The following is a 15,196-nucleotide window of genomic DNA, read 5'->3' as shown; positions in this document are numbered from 1 at the left end:
ATTGTTCCTCAGGGGATCTATAGTGCACTATCTGATGCGATACTGTAGCTGACGGCTGCAGGGATACAATTTTATCTCTGATAGTATCGATCTTGGAAGTGAAGTAGTTCATAAAGTCATTACTGCTATGCTCTTGGGAAATGCCAACACCTGTTGATGCTTGATTTTTCGTTAATTTAGTTACTGTATTGAATAAATAATGGGGGTTATGTTTGTTTTCTTCTAGAAGAGACGAAAAGTAATCAGATCTAGCAGTTTTTAATGCTTTTCTGTAGGATAGGGTACTTTCCCGCCAAGCTAAACGAAATACCTCTAATTTAGTTTTCCTCCAGCTGCGCTCCATTTTCCGGGCTGCTCTCTTTAGGGTGCGAGTGTGCTCATTATACCACGGTGTTGGACTCTTATCCTTAATCTTCCTTAAGCGTAAAGGAGCAACCGCATCTAAAGTGCTAGAAAAGAGAGAGTCCATAGTTTCTGTTACATCATCAAGTTGTTCTGAGCTATTGGATATGCTGAGGAACTGAGATAAGTCAGGAAGATTATTTATAAAGCAGTCTTTTGTGGTAGAGGTAATGGTTCTACCATATTTGTAACAAGAAGTTGGCTTTACAGCTTTAGCTATATGGAATATACAGGAGACTAGATAATGATCTGAGATATCATCGCTCTGCTGCAAAATTTCAACGCCACTGACATCAATTCCATGTGACAGTATTAAATCTAGAGTATGATTTCGACAATGAGTAGGTCCTGACACGTGTTGTTTAACACCAATTGAGTTTAGAATGTCTATAAATGCTGATCCCAACGAATCTCTGTCATTATCAACATGGATATTAAAATCACCAACGATTAGGACTTTATCTGCAGTCAGCACTAACTCCGATAGAAGATCAGAAAATTCTTTAATAAAGTCTGTATGGTGCCCTGGTGGCCTGTATACAGTAGCCAGTACAAACATCACAGGGGATTTATCATTAACACTTGTTTCTTTGGATAACGTTATATGAAGCACCATTACTTCGAACGAATTATACTTGAAACCTGACCTCTGAGAGATACTGAAAATATTTCTATAAATTGTAGCAACACCTCCCCCTTTACCTTTTGGACGCGGTTCATGTTTGTAACAGTAATCTTGGGGTGTAGACTCGTTTAAAGTAATGTAATCATCTTGTTTTAGCCAGGTTTCTGTCAGACAAAGCACATCTAGTTTATGGTCAGTGAACATATCATTTACAAAAAGTGCTTTTGAAGAAAGGGATCTAATATTTAATAAGCCAAGCTTTATCATGTGTTTATCTGTATTATATCGTTTTTATTTGTTGAACATCAATTAAATTGTTACTATTACTTTGGTTTGGATGTTTTCTGTATTTTCTAGTTCGGGAACAGACACAGTCTCTATAGAGTGATATCTAGGTGAAAAAGTTTCTATGTGCTGAGAGTTAACTGACTTTGGTGACGTGAGGCGGCTAGCAGGCGATCGGTTTAGCCAGTCTGTCTGCTTCCTGACCTGGGCTCCAGTTAGTCAAGTACAAACTCTAAGACTATGTGCCATATTTCTAGAGAGAAGAGCGGCACCACCCAGGAGGGATGAACACCATCTCTTTTCAACAGGTCAGGTCTGCCCCAAAAATTCTTCCAATTGTCTATAAAGCCTATGTTATTTTGCGGGCACCACTTAGACATCCAGCCATTGAGTGACGACAGTCTGCTATGAATCTCATCACCCCGGTAAGCAGGGAGCGGACCAGAGCATATTACAGTGTCTGACATCGTACTTGCAAGTTCACACACCTCTTTAACATTATTTTTGGTGATCTCCGACTGGCGAAGTCGAACATCATTAGCGCCGACGTGGATAATAATCTTACTGAATTTACGTTTAGCATTAGTCAGCACTTTTAAATTTGCCAAGATGTCAGGCGCTCTGGCTCCTGGTAAACAATGGACTATAGTGGCTGGTGTCTCTATTTTCACGTTCCGTACAATAGAATCGCCAATAACTAGAGCACTTTCATCAGGTTTCTCAGTGGGTGCGTCACTGAGTGGGGAGAACCTGTTTGATGTTCTGATCGGAACGGAAGAGTGGTGTTTTGACCCGCGACTATGTCACTGTCACCCACTGTCACCCGCCTCACTGTCACCCAGTTGCCCTGCTGCACGGGCTCAACCGAAACCGAACAATGTACAGGACTCCCTGAGCTAGTCGCATCCAAAGCAGTATCTACAGCCCTCACATTCTTACTGTCCTCAACTAAAGTTTGGATGCGTGTCTCTAGTTCTAAAACCTTCTCTGTCAGCCTAACTATTTCCCTGCATTTATCACATGTGAATCCCTCGCTGCTGACAGAGACAGATAAACTATACATGTGGCAAACAGTGCAAACAACAATAGCAGGAGAAGAAGCCATTACTCACCGTGATTGATGAATGATACAAAGTAAGTTATGATAAAAAGTAAGTTAAACATTCAATGTGATGGATATAGAGTATGTATGTGTCATGGCCAAATAGTTATTTTAAAGTATATACATCCTGTAAATATGTAAATTAAGTTTACAATACTTTACACAGTGCATTTAAAGGATGTGAATAGTTTCTAGAAATAAAAATTCCAGAAATTAATTTTGAACTTTCTGTATTTGATTTTTTTTCTTACTAAGTTCTTAAGTCCAGCCACTATCAATCACAACAATGTATATTACAGATAAGCATACAAATCGTCAGTTTGTTTTACACCCATGCACACAGACATTATTTCATAGTTGTGAGATGCATAAGAAATCTTTAGACACGTAACCCAAACCATAATCCATAACAACAAAAGACAATACTTTATTTAACGTTTTCTGATAAGATGTTTGCTCTGCAAACACGAGCATTTTTGACGATCGTTTCTGTCCAGTCTGCTCGTTTTATCAAGTTTAACCACAGCTGTCGTCGTGTTTTTGTCTGGGAGTGGCAGCAGGTATGCGTTAAAATTTCAAATTGGAGCCTGTACTACCTTGATTCTTGCATCCAACATCACAACAAGATGATATTTTAAGCTCCTTATGTAGCCAACTCTGCACTGGTTTTAATGGGCCGCCTCCAGTTTTCCCTTTGTTTTGCCTCCAGCTAGCGCGGTGACGTAATCGTGATGTCGGCACAAAAAGGGTCTATAAACACTCTACTACGACAATGTATAGTTTATCTGTGTTATTCAAGCCATCTCTGGTATTTTCATAATATTTTAAGTATATTTATAATCCATTGCCAATCGATCTATTAGTAGCCTATGGAACATATATTCTGCCTCATTCTGTGACAAGAAGCTACATCAGATCACAAAAGGAAGCATTTAACTGGTGTTGTGGACTAAAAAGGTTATAATGTTCTCTTTTGTTGGACAACAGGTTTAAAAACGTGAATACAAGATCATTTTAGCTTTAGGCATTTTAATTTAAGAATGTTTAGCTTAGCTAAATGGAGGGCTACCTGCTGCCGTTTGAGCAAGTGTAATCTCTGCATTTACGCGCTCCTCGGATGCTCTCATTTCCCGAGTTGTGCTTTTAAGTCGGAATGTGAAAACAGCACGCTCTCGTTACTACAAAGATGTGTTGGACTTGTATTATTAGAGCTTACCGACTTGAATTCACCTGCAATTTCTCAGTCGGGAAATTATTTTTCACATGAGGTGCCGGAGATGATGATGCTTGCGTTCGTTTTGGAGAAACAAAGGACAAATATTTCAATCGATCGCTCAGGCATGGCACCAAAATTTTGTACATACTGGTTACATAGGTACTGGTGCCATATTGGTACCGGGTTTCGGTACCCAACAGTATTTTAGAGTGGCCTTTTATTGTGGCCAGCCTAAGGCACACCTGTGCAATAATCATGCTGTCTAATCAGCATCTTGATATGCCACACCTGTGAGGTGGATGGAGTATCTCTGCAAAGGAGAAGTGCTCACTAACATGGATTTAGACAGATTTGTGAACAATATTTGAGAGAAATAGGCCTTTTGTGTACATAGAAAAAGTCTTAGATCTTTGAGGTTAGCTCATGAAAAATGGGGGCAAAAACAAAAGTGTTGCGTTTATAATTTTGTTTAGTGTATATACAGTGGGGCAAAAAAGTATTTAGTCAGCCACCAATTGTGCAAGTTCTCCCACTTAAAAAGATGAGAGAGGCCTGTAATTTTCATCATAGGTATACCTCAACTATGAGAGACAAAATGAGAAAAAAAAATCCAGAAAATCACATTGTAGGATTTTTAAAGAATTTATTTGCAAATTATGGTGGAAAATAAGTATTTGGCCAATAACAAAATTTCATCTCAATACTTTGTTATATACCCTTTGTTGGCAATGACATAGGTCAAACGTTTTCTGTAAGTCTTCACACACTGTTGCTGGTATTTTGGCCCATTCCTCCATGCAGATCTCCTCTAGAACAGTAATGTTTTGGGGCTGTCGCTGGGCAACACAGAGTTTCAACTCCCTCCAAAGATTTTCGATGGGGTTGAGATCTGGAGACTTGCTAGGCCACTCCAGGACCTTGAAATGCTTCTTACGAAGCCACTCCTTCGTTGCCCGGGCGGTGTGTTTGGGATCATTGTCATGCTGAAAGACCCAGCCATGTTTCATCTTCAATGCCCTTGCTGATGGAAGGAGGTTTTCACTCAAAATCTCACGATACATGGCCCCATTCATTCTTTCGTTTACACGGATCAGTCGTCCTGGTCCCTTTGCAGAAAAACAGCCCCAAAGCATGATGTTTCCACCCCCATGCTTCACAGCAGGTATGGTGTTCTTTGGATGCAACTCAGCATTCTTTCTCCTCCAAACACGACAAGTTGAGTTTTTACCAAAAAGTTCTATTTTGGTTTCATCTGACCATATGACATTCTCCCAATCCTCTTCTGGATCATCCAAATGCTCTCTAGCAAACTTCAGACGGGCCCGGACATGTACTGGCTTAAGCAGGGGGACACGTCACTGCAGGATTTGAGGCCTTTGTTACTTTGGTCCCAGCTCTCTGCAGGTCATTCACTAGGTCCCCCCGTGTGGTTCTGGGATTTTTGCTCACAGTTCTTGTGATCATTTTGACCCCACGGGGTGAGATCTTGCGTGGAGCCTCAGATCGAGGGAGATTATCAGTGGTCTTGTATGTCATCCATTTTCTAATAATTGCTCCCACAGTTGATTTCTTCACACCAAGCTGCTTACCTATTGCAGATTCAGTCTTCCCAGCCTGGTGCAGGTCTACAATTTTGTTTCTGGTGTCCTTTGACAGCTCTTTGGTCTTGGCCATGGTGGAGTTTGGAGTTGGACTGTTTGAGGTTGTGGACAGGTGTCTTTTATACTGATAACGAGTTCAAACAGATGCCATTAATACAGGTAATGAGTGGAGGACAGAGGAGCCTCTTAAAGAAGTTACAGGTCTGTGAGAGCCAGAAATCTTGCTTGTTTGTAGGTGACCAAATACTTATTTTACTGAGGAATTTACCAATTAATTCTTTAAAAATCCTACAATGTGATTTTCTGGATTATTTTTTTCTCATTTTGTCTCTCATAGTTGAGGTATACCTATGATGAAAATTACAGGCCTCTCTCATCTTTTTAAGTGGGAGAACTTGCACAATTGGTGGCTGACTAAATACAGTACTTTTTGCCCCACTGTATATGCTACACACACACACACACACAGTCTTCCCACTATCTTTATGTACGTACTCTATAGATCTCATTTGTCTTGATCTGCTACCTGTCAGTGCTATATGTTTCATGCTTGGGTCAAGGTCCTCCATGCTCTTTTTCTTCCATGCAGGATAAAGATTTCAGATGGAACTGTGGCTTGACAGTTAGTGGACATGCTCCATTTTAAAGTATTTTTTCTAAATTTTACAGTGGAGGCATTTTGCTAAGTTAATTTCCAGTATTTTTCAATACATGACAACGTCATGAAACCATTAACGATTTATATTTTTCTGCCCCTTTAGCCCAGTTTACCAGATGCATTGCAATGGACTAATTACATGTTCATCTACTTGTCTACTCCGTCTTTTTCCAACAACAAGCTATTATTAAAAACTGATTGGAATCTGGCAAAAGTTTCCTTAACGACTGAACCTTCATTTAGAAACAAAATCTTGCACATGATCTGTCACATTATCGCCCAATATGGAACTTCTTTTTTATCTCCAAGGTATTGGAGATGGTTGTTGCTCAGCAACTGCACCTATTCCACAGGAACGACAAAGGTGGCTTCCTCCAGACAGGATTTATACCTAATCATAGTACTGACACAGCACTAGTTATAGTCAATGACTCATTATTGTCCTGATGGATCTCTTTGCCTCTAGATCTCAGTGCAATGTTCAAAACGTTGTCCTAACACTGTCTGAAAATTTATTCCCTATCTAAAATAAGCTTAACAGAAGTTTAGAAACTTTCTGAATGTTCAAGGCTTAATTATGGCATCCTTCGAAGTTCTGTTTTAGAGATATATTACTGATTTACTTGTATGTGCTATCACTTTGTGACATTGATATTTGCATGCATGGTATTAGATTAATTACTTTTGTCAATAAGAAACTGAAATATGCATTTTTATCTGCTGCTAAGAATGGTCTAGATTTTGTAAAAGCTTGTTTCTGCCATGGGATTAATAACATCATTTTTAATAACAAGATTAGATAACAAACATAAAAAATATGGGATAAAAAGTCTCAATTACATTTTTATTTTATAATCTGGGGCACAAAAAACCAAGAAAAAAAAGAAAAACAAAACAAAAAAAAAAACCAAGAAAAAAAAACCCTGTGAGATGTAAACTCGGGACAGCGAGAGAAAATTGTGAGAATTGTGACATAAAAAGTGGCAATTCCATGGGAGAAATGGGCTTTTATAAGATTTTCTATTTTCTCTGATTTCTCTGATCTAATAAATTCAAGTTAATGTCATAGTTCTTGCAAAAAATAAAAAAACAAAAAGTTTAACACAGCAGCTCCATTTTTATTCAATTTCCTATTGAATTGAATTGACAATTTAAGCTAGTCATTTGACAATGCACAGTATGTGCACAGATTCACAAAAAGTTCTGAACGCTTACTCTTGTACCAATGAGGTAATGAAAGAGCAAGATCATTTACAATATAACTTACACATTGATTACCAATAATCCCTGCTTTTTACTAGCATGTTCACAAAGAGGGGTTCATGTAAGGGGAAAAAAAATCTTTGGTGACGTTTAGATGATTGCGAGAGGTAATGGTGAAAAGTGAGAAGGAAAAGATCAAACATATTGACCATCAAAACATCAGGCGTCTCTTTATGGGGAAACATGATACACACATCTCCTGCCTCACAATGAACACACACACAAGAAAAGCTCCATTTGTACTCCTCCCAACTGGGCTTGATAAAAATGTGCAGCATTAAGGGAATTTCACCGCCACAGTTATGTGCTTGATAATTACACTGTTGCACACTGGCGCTGACCTCTCTGTACATCTGTGGAATGAACAGGGTTTCACATCAGCATGGCCATTTAGAATCAGTTGCCTCTGCTGTTATGTTCTTATTCTTGACTGTAATGAGACAATAAACATATTAATGACAATAAATTGTTTTGGAATTGCCTTGTTTCAGGAGTACACATAGAACAAGATCGTTTTGACCTGGTGGATTTGCTCAGGGTCAAGAACACCATTGTTTCTCATTTGGCCTTGAGACCTTGATAAAACTTTTCATGAATGTAACACTTATCTTGTTATTATATTGTTTCAAATGACAAGGGTTGCAACGTGGAGGCAATTTGCAATTAAAGGAATAATTCAGCATTTTTTTGGGTAAACTATTCCTTTAATCAGTCCATTAATATGACAAGTGATTTACATTATAGGAACAAATAATCTCGTTATGCCAAACCAAACTAGTGCAGTGTAATTGCACTAATATAATGAAAAACCAGATTTCATCCATGTATATTGCTTTGTGGATGTGCAGGTGAAGTTGAAGGTAAACATATTCATATTTATTTTTGTCTGCAAATATGCAGTAACAGCTTATGTTTCCATGTACTTTTATCAATACTGTAGCATACCTTAATAGGGTCTGGCAGCTTTTTAATGAGTATGTCAGATTAATTCTGACACTCTCTAAACCTGATACTCTGGAGTCTAACCTTTCAAGAGCAAAATTAAAATCCATCCCATCGCTCATTAGGTATGTTAATACATGCAAACGAATGGATGCCATGTGTTTGACCCTACCAAGGACATTCTCTGTCCACATCTCAGAAAGGCTATCTGCTCATCTGCCTTTTCAGAACAATTCTATTTTTGACATAAATGCAATAGAAATTAGAATTCTTACTGAAAATACACTAAATTCAATTCTGCAAACTATATGCTCTATATGAGCGAACCTACCGTTCATAGAAGAATATTATTATAAGGAAACATTTTTATACCTGAGAATAATAGGGATATCTTATTCTCAGTGACATGCTCTGACAATACATTATATCAGGTAGAGATTAAAAACCTGAATAGTCTATATATTCATATGAAACTACACTGACTGGTGAGGTAAAAGTTTTCACAAATATAGCAGCAAGTAAAGCATTAAATGAAATGTTAACATTTCCAAAATGCACTGAAATAGCATTTTCGTGTAAACTGTACTACAATTGGTAACACTTTATTATTATTATTATTATTATTATTAATAATAAATTATGCATAATTACATGCAAGTTACCTTTAGCCAAACCCTAACCCGGTTACACTTTATTTCGATAGTCCATTTTAGACATTCTACTAACTATAAGTAACTTTGTAACTACGCGTCAACTACATGTCAACTAATTATCATTAATTTGTAACTACATGTCTACTAACTCTCAGTAGGGTAGAATAAGTTGACATATACTTGCAAAGTTTCTGATAGTAAGTATGTTGTGGACCCATCAAAATAAAATGTTAGAAGATATTAAACAGACAGTCTACTAATACTCTAATGACTGCTAGTTGACATGTAGTTGCAAAGTTACTTATTGTTAGTAGAATGTCTAAAGTGGACTATCAAAATAAAGTGTTACCCCTAACCCTAACCATACAGTAAGTACTATTACTCAGTTCTTAAATGTATAATTACACTGTAACAAGGACACCTTCAAATAAAGTGAAACCCAATATATATTTTTTTTGTTTACTTCAACTTCAAAAACTATTAACAATAAATGAATGAATGAATAAATAATTGTGTTATTTGTTTGTTTGCTAGCATATATGTATTTATGAATTGATTTGTATCCCTTAAAGGGCCTCTCAAGCATTTTGATACACTGAAAAGTCTGTTTTTCAAGAATGCAGTGCTTTACACATCATGCATACAGTACATTTTATTTGAATGTCAGTTAATTATTTAATGCTATATGGCTTTTAGTTAATTTACTTTTTGTATACTAATACTTTATTTAATTAATTTTATATATCTTTACCTGGTAGGCCATTAACCCATCACCCTTTGCATTAAAAGAGATTTGACTTATAGTGGACATCTCAACTGTTTGACAGAGGCTCATAATAAAATATGATGTTTACAATGCTGTGTGTAATATTTTATACATTTGTGTGGATAACACTGTTGTTCTTCCACTGTAAATAAAAATAATAAATAATTAATATTAATGCTAATGCTAATTGTAGTATGATTTTTGGTTTGGTGTTGATGAAGAGGTACTTGAGCCTACCTGTGAATATTGAATAAGTGACAGTCTGTGTGTGTGTGTGTGTGTTCAAGGGGGCGCTATTGCTCAGCTGATGATGCTGTGACTGAATGTGATGAAGCCCTGCAAAAAGTTTGAGCAGGTCTTGGAGAATAACCTCACACAAGCAGCATTTCATTTGTAAAAGTTTTAGACGTCAAGCAGCGACATTTAAAAAATTCAGCATTCACTCACACGTGTAGTTTGAAGTCCTTAAAATGTGATTTACATGCGGAAGAATGCGAAATATCAATATTTATATTTCCGCGCTGTGTGAAATGATTCCGCATCCCTCTGTCACTCAGCACTGTGGAGAGCTCGTGCGCACGCGTCTGTACGAGCATTCAGGTGTTGACAGAAACCTATAAGAGTCGGTGAGGAGGGAGAGGGTGTGTGTGTGTGTGTGTGTGTATGAGAGAGGAAGGAAGAGAGTGAGAGAGAGAGAGAGAGAGAGAGAGACACGCGCTCTCTCCTAGTGCACTTTGCAGTAAGTTGCGGGCGGCTGTTGCTGGCGTGGCGGTTGCTGGTCGCGCAGGGAACTTTAACACGCTGGATCCCAAAGTCCGTCTCTCTCACCTGCGCAGTTCGGAGCTGCCATGGATTTCGCGGCCGGATTTACTATCCTAATTACACTGCCGACCTTTCTGCAGACGAACGGCCTTTATATCTCCAGTAGCATAGGTACGTGCGCCTGCCTTTACCTATTTACACTTCCATCCCATCGCAAGACGTCCTGCCCGGTACCACCCCAGTGCGCATCAGACCTGGCTGTTTGCGCACTGTCCCCATCCCTGTGTGAAAGAAACTTGTGGCACGGGCTATTTCTGATCTTTTTAATTATTCTCTGGAGCTTTAGGAAACATAAACAGCCGTGGCATTCTCGTGCGCTGTGTCATTACTGTTTGTTGTGAAGAGTGTTTGTTTCACATGCTGCTGAAAATAATTTTCAGCGCAGCTCTGGTGTAGTGGAAATGTTTTGGGTGTTTGTTTTTTTCCCTCCTCGCGCTTGCGATCTTTGACGGACTCTCTGGCGATATTGATCTGTCTGAGAGCGGAAGTATCGCAGGATATTGATTTCAAATAAAGAAATGTCCCCGTTCTGTTCTCCTCCATTGAAGGCGTTTAAACATATGCGTTTTGTATAAAGAAACTCAAAAAACTAAAGCTCTGAAACTGAACTTTTGATTTGGGAAGAGAAATATTTGAAGGTTACATGTTTGTGCTACAACTTTATGTTTGTTGGTGACTTGTAATGGTTATTTGCAAATTAGAGCTTGAAATAAATAAATATGCAGGAGTAAGTGCTCTCTTCAGAGATGCACATGAAAAGCTCAGCATCACTTTGAACAGACATATTGGCTGTGTCTCAAAATATAGATAGACAACATTGTTGGCCATCATAGGTGTTTGCAGCATTTTTGAGGGACATAGATAATTGAAGCATTTTGAGAATAATTGTTAGGCATCATAAGTGTGAGCATCCTAGGTGAGTGGAGGATTTTTGAGCATCATAGGTGTGTGCAGCATTTTTGTGCATCATGTTGCATATATTATTATTGGCCATCATAGCCAATGTAAGCAACATTTTTGAGCATTTTAAGTAACTGAGGAATTTTCAAGTATCATTTTAGGCATCATAGGTGTGTGCAGAATTTTTGTGCTCCAGGTGCATGAATTATTATTAGGAATGATGGGTGTGTGCTGTGCAATTTTTTTATCGTTATAAGTAAGTGAAACATTGTCGAGCATAATTTCTGGACATCATAGGTGTGTGCAGAATTTTTGTGCATCAGGTGCATGAAGTATTATTGGGCACATGGCTGTGTGCAACATTACATTAGCATCATATGGAAAAGAAGCTTTTTTGTGCTTCGCTTTTAGGCAAAATAGGTGTGTGCAGCATTTTTGGGAATCATAGATTAGTGGAGATTTTTTGTGCATCAGGTGCATAAAGTATTATTGAGTATTACAGGTGCACTTGACTCTTTTGGGAATCATAGGTGTGTGCAGAATTTGTGGTGAGACATAGGTGAGTGGAATATTTTAGGCGTTAAGGGTGCATACAACATTTATAGGAATGCATGGGACATTTTTGGGCATCACACACAGGCGTGTTTGGATGAGTGCAAGCTGACTCTGAATCTGCCTGTGATGCCTAAAATGCTGCCTTGGTAGGCTGCTCACTAGGTTTTGTGACACTCATTTAGGATGAGTGATCTTCTTCTGAGACCATTTAAGTCAATTACTTTTGTTTTTCTCCTATGTGAGTCTGCTGCTGTGATTCTTCTTGATATATTTCAATATTGTAAATACGTCTATCATGCATCTGGCTGTCATTGAAAATAATAAGGCATATTATGAATGATACATTTTATTTATCTTGGTATTTCATAATGGGAGGCAGGCTATTACTATTACAGACACAGAACAACACGCTTTTCATACAGTCTCACACAGTCTGTGCACAAACAGGCGTCGTTAAATCGGAAAATGATGGTGTCAAACAAGTGTTAATGTGTTTCTTCACCCGGACCCATCTGACCCATTGCTTCTCATGTGCATTTACTTCCTGCATGGAAAGGAATGTTCATTTTAAGTATCAACATAAACACATTTAAATTTAATCAGAAGAACCATTGTTTCTGCAAACATCACATGAAAGTCGCCATGCAGCCTAGTGACATTTATTATAGATGCTGATGCTCTACAACCAATGTGTGCTGTCTGACTGACTATCTTTGTGTGTAACTCAATGCAGATTCCCTGCAGCACGTTCTGGGGGACTATGGACTGGTGAAGCCCGTTCTTACTGATGCAGAAGGCCGCTTCCTGTCCCATGCGGTATCGGTTGGTCCAGCAGATGGGCAGTTCCGTAGGCGCTGGAGAAGAGAGGCGGCATTGGCCGACCACGCCCACCATGAGTCCGGAGGAGGCAAGCCAGAGCGACTCTACTACAACATCACTGTCTTCGGCCGGGAGTTTCACCTGCGTCTGCACCGCAACACGCGCCTGGTGGCTCCCGGAGCCAAGATGGAGTGGCAGGAATCCGACGGCACGCACTCCGAGCCTTTGAAAAGCGACTGCATGTATGTTGGTGACATTACGGACATACAGGGTGCCTCCGTAGCTATTAGTAACTGCGACGGCCTGGTAAGTGGCCACATTGGCCTTCATGTTGTGTGGTGTTCAGTATGTCCGCTAAATTCACACAAACCCTTCATGAATCTAAACAATATGATTAAACATTGCTATCACTGAAAACAAACTTTAATGAAAAAGAAGAGTTTAATCCCTCTTAAAATCAATCAGCATGCAAATTGGGTGTTTTATTGGGGTTGTCATGTACATATAGATTTCTTGTGCATAGGTATTTTAAGGTGCTCTTAAATTGTTTAAATACACCCATACATGATTTTCATGTATAGGAATACTAGATCTGACATTAAAGGAATAGTTCACCCAAGAATTAAAATTTGCTGAATATTTACCCTTATTCAATCCAAGATGTAGATGAGTTCATCACAACCAATGGATCCTCTGCAGTGAATGGGTGCCGTGAGAACAGTTGCTAAAAACATCACAATAATCCACAAGTAATCCACACGACTTCAGTCCATCAATTAATGTTTTGTGACGTGAAAACCTGCATATTTGTAACAAACAAATCCATCCTGAAGAGCTTAATTTTTTAACTTCAAACCAACTTCACATAATATTGCTTCCTCCAGTAAAAAAGTCACCTTGTCTGAATCAGGAGAGAAATATGCACAGATCAAAACAGATCAGATCTAAACAAATACTGTGATGTTTTTATAATTTTTGGACTCTCATTCTGGCATCAATTTACTGCAGGGGATTCACTGAGGAGCAAGTGATGTAATGCAAAATATCTCCAAATCTGTTCCAATGAAAAAACAAATTAATGAATGGCCTGAGGGTGAGTAAATGTTCAGAAAATTTTCATTTTTTGGGTGAACTATTCCTTTAAGGTACATGACCCTGTAATGAGAGTCCTGCTAAGGTCTTTTTTTACGGTGTAGCCTAAATTTTGTTGTCCTGTGCCTTAAGTATTTGCAGTAAGCCATGGAGCTACCTAAAACTATCTGTCTCTTCATTTCAAATATTGAAATGTTATCTTAGTTCATAGATTTTGTGAGTATCCAGGGATATTCCTAATACAAGCTGAAAGGCAAATAAATAGCTGAGCGGTAGAGTGTGCTTTGTGACTTCTTGTGTGTACTGAGATCTGTGTTTATGGCAGCGACAGATGTGAGGATTGGAGCAGAGGTCTCTTGTTAATTACTGGAGGTTTTTTTTTCTTTACACAAATAAAACTATAATTGTAAATGGGCCCAGAAGAGAAGCTCAGAAAGTCTGTCAGAGATCACGAGATCCATACGCCCCCTGTGGCTGACATCTTTATACAACAAGAAAGAGAGTAAGAAAATAAATAGAGCGAGGAAACTTCATAAACAGGTTAAACTAAGAGGTCAAATAAATGATGTAGACATTAAGTACAGTTCCAGTGAGGGCTGTACTGTCTGCTCTGTTGGTCTCGTAGAAGTATCATAGCCCTTGTGGAAAAAAAAAAAAAAAATGCACTACATTCTATTGAGTGTATATTTGAAATCCAAAAGTAATGTATTTTCAGGTAATATAATTAAAATATGAGCTATACATATATACAGTACATTGTGTGTGTGTATATATATATATATATATATATATATATATATAATGGGTATTGGATAAAAAAAACCTAGTATACCAGTATACCATTATGTTTAATTTGCATGTAGTAGCCTGTAGCATTTCATTGCTCTTTATGTCATAACCTGTATGTATGCCCCATATGAAGAGCTTACAGGCATTTTTCTAAATATATGTGTTTGTGTTTGCGTGCTTGTGCACAGGTATGTCTACACTTTGTCAGTTTGTGTGTGTTTGTGTATGCATGCTCCAGTGGGCATAGTGCCCACAGGATTAAACCCTGTCTCCATGCTGTCCTTCAGCTTCAAACACTCAGGGTCATCCAGGGCTACAGCCGTGGGCATCTTGCATATAGAACAGCCTCAGTAACTCCATTTCCTCTGAGGGTGATACTCCTCAACAGAGAGAATAAATGCAACCTTAGCTTCACGGCTCTTGATATTACAGATATTTGTTTGTAGAGAAGAGCATTGTAAACGTGATAATGTTGCAAAATGAAGAGTGGCCATGCTAATTGCAGTGTATTTTGAATGTATTTTGGATAGCCCAGTACATTCAGAGAGACAAATCAAGGGAGCTGGATTGTAAACATTTTTAATCTGAAGTTTCACCCTGATTTACATGTATACAGAAGCTTGTTTTTCTGTTTTTGTAGTGGCAAAAAAAAAAAATATATATATATATACACACACACACACACACACACACACACACACACACA

The 15,196-nt window shown here is 38.3% G+C and overlaps 1 protein-coding gene across 2 annotated transcripts in view; it reads left to right on the top strand.

Moving 5' to 3' along the window:
• Positions 1-10,109: 10,109 nt before the first annotated feature.
• Positions 10,110-15,196, top strand: part of LOC131553632 (A disintegrin and metalloproteinase with thrombospondin motifs 2-like) — a 163,595-nt gene continuing 158,508 nt past the window's right edge. For both annotated transcript variants that reach the window (XM_058798433.1, XM_058798432.1), the window contains exons 1-2: positions 10,110-10,446; positions 12,524-12,915. In XM_058798433.1, the coding sequence (XP_058654416.1) occupies positions 10,362-10,446; positions 12,524-12,915 (477 nt within the window). In that variant the 5' untranslated portion in view covers positions 10,110-10,361. The remainder of the gene's footprint in view (positions 10,447-12,523; positions 12,916-15,196) is intronic.

This window comes from Onychostoma macrolepis, chromosome 14 (assembly GCF_012432095.1).
Source record: "Onychostoma macrolepis isolate SWU-2019 chromosome 14, ASM1243209v1, whole genome shotgun sequence".
In the NCBI taxonomy this organism is placed as follows: domain Eukaryota; kingdom Metazoa; phylum Chordata; class Actinopteri; order Cypriniformes; family Cyprinidae; genus Onychostoma; species Onychostoma macrolepis.
This window is presented reverse-complemented; position numbering and strand designations above follow the sequence as displayed.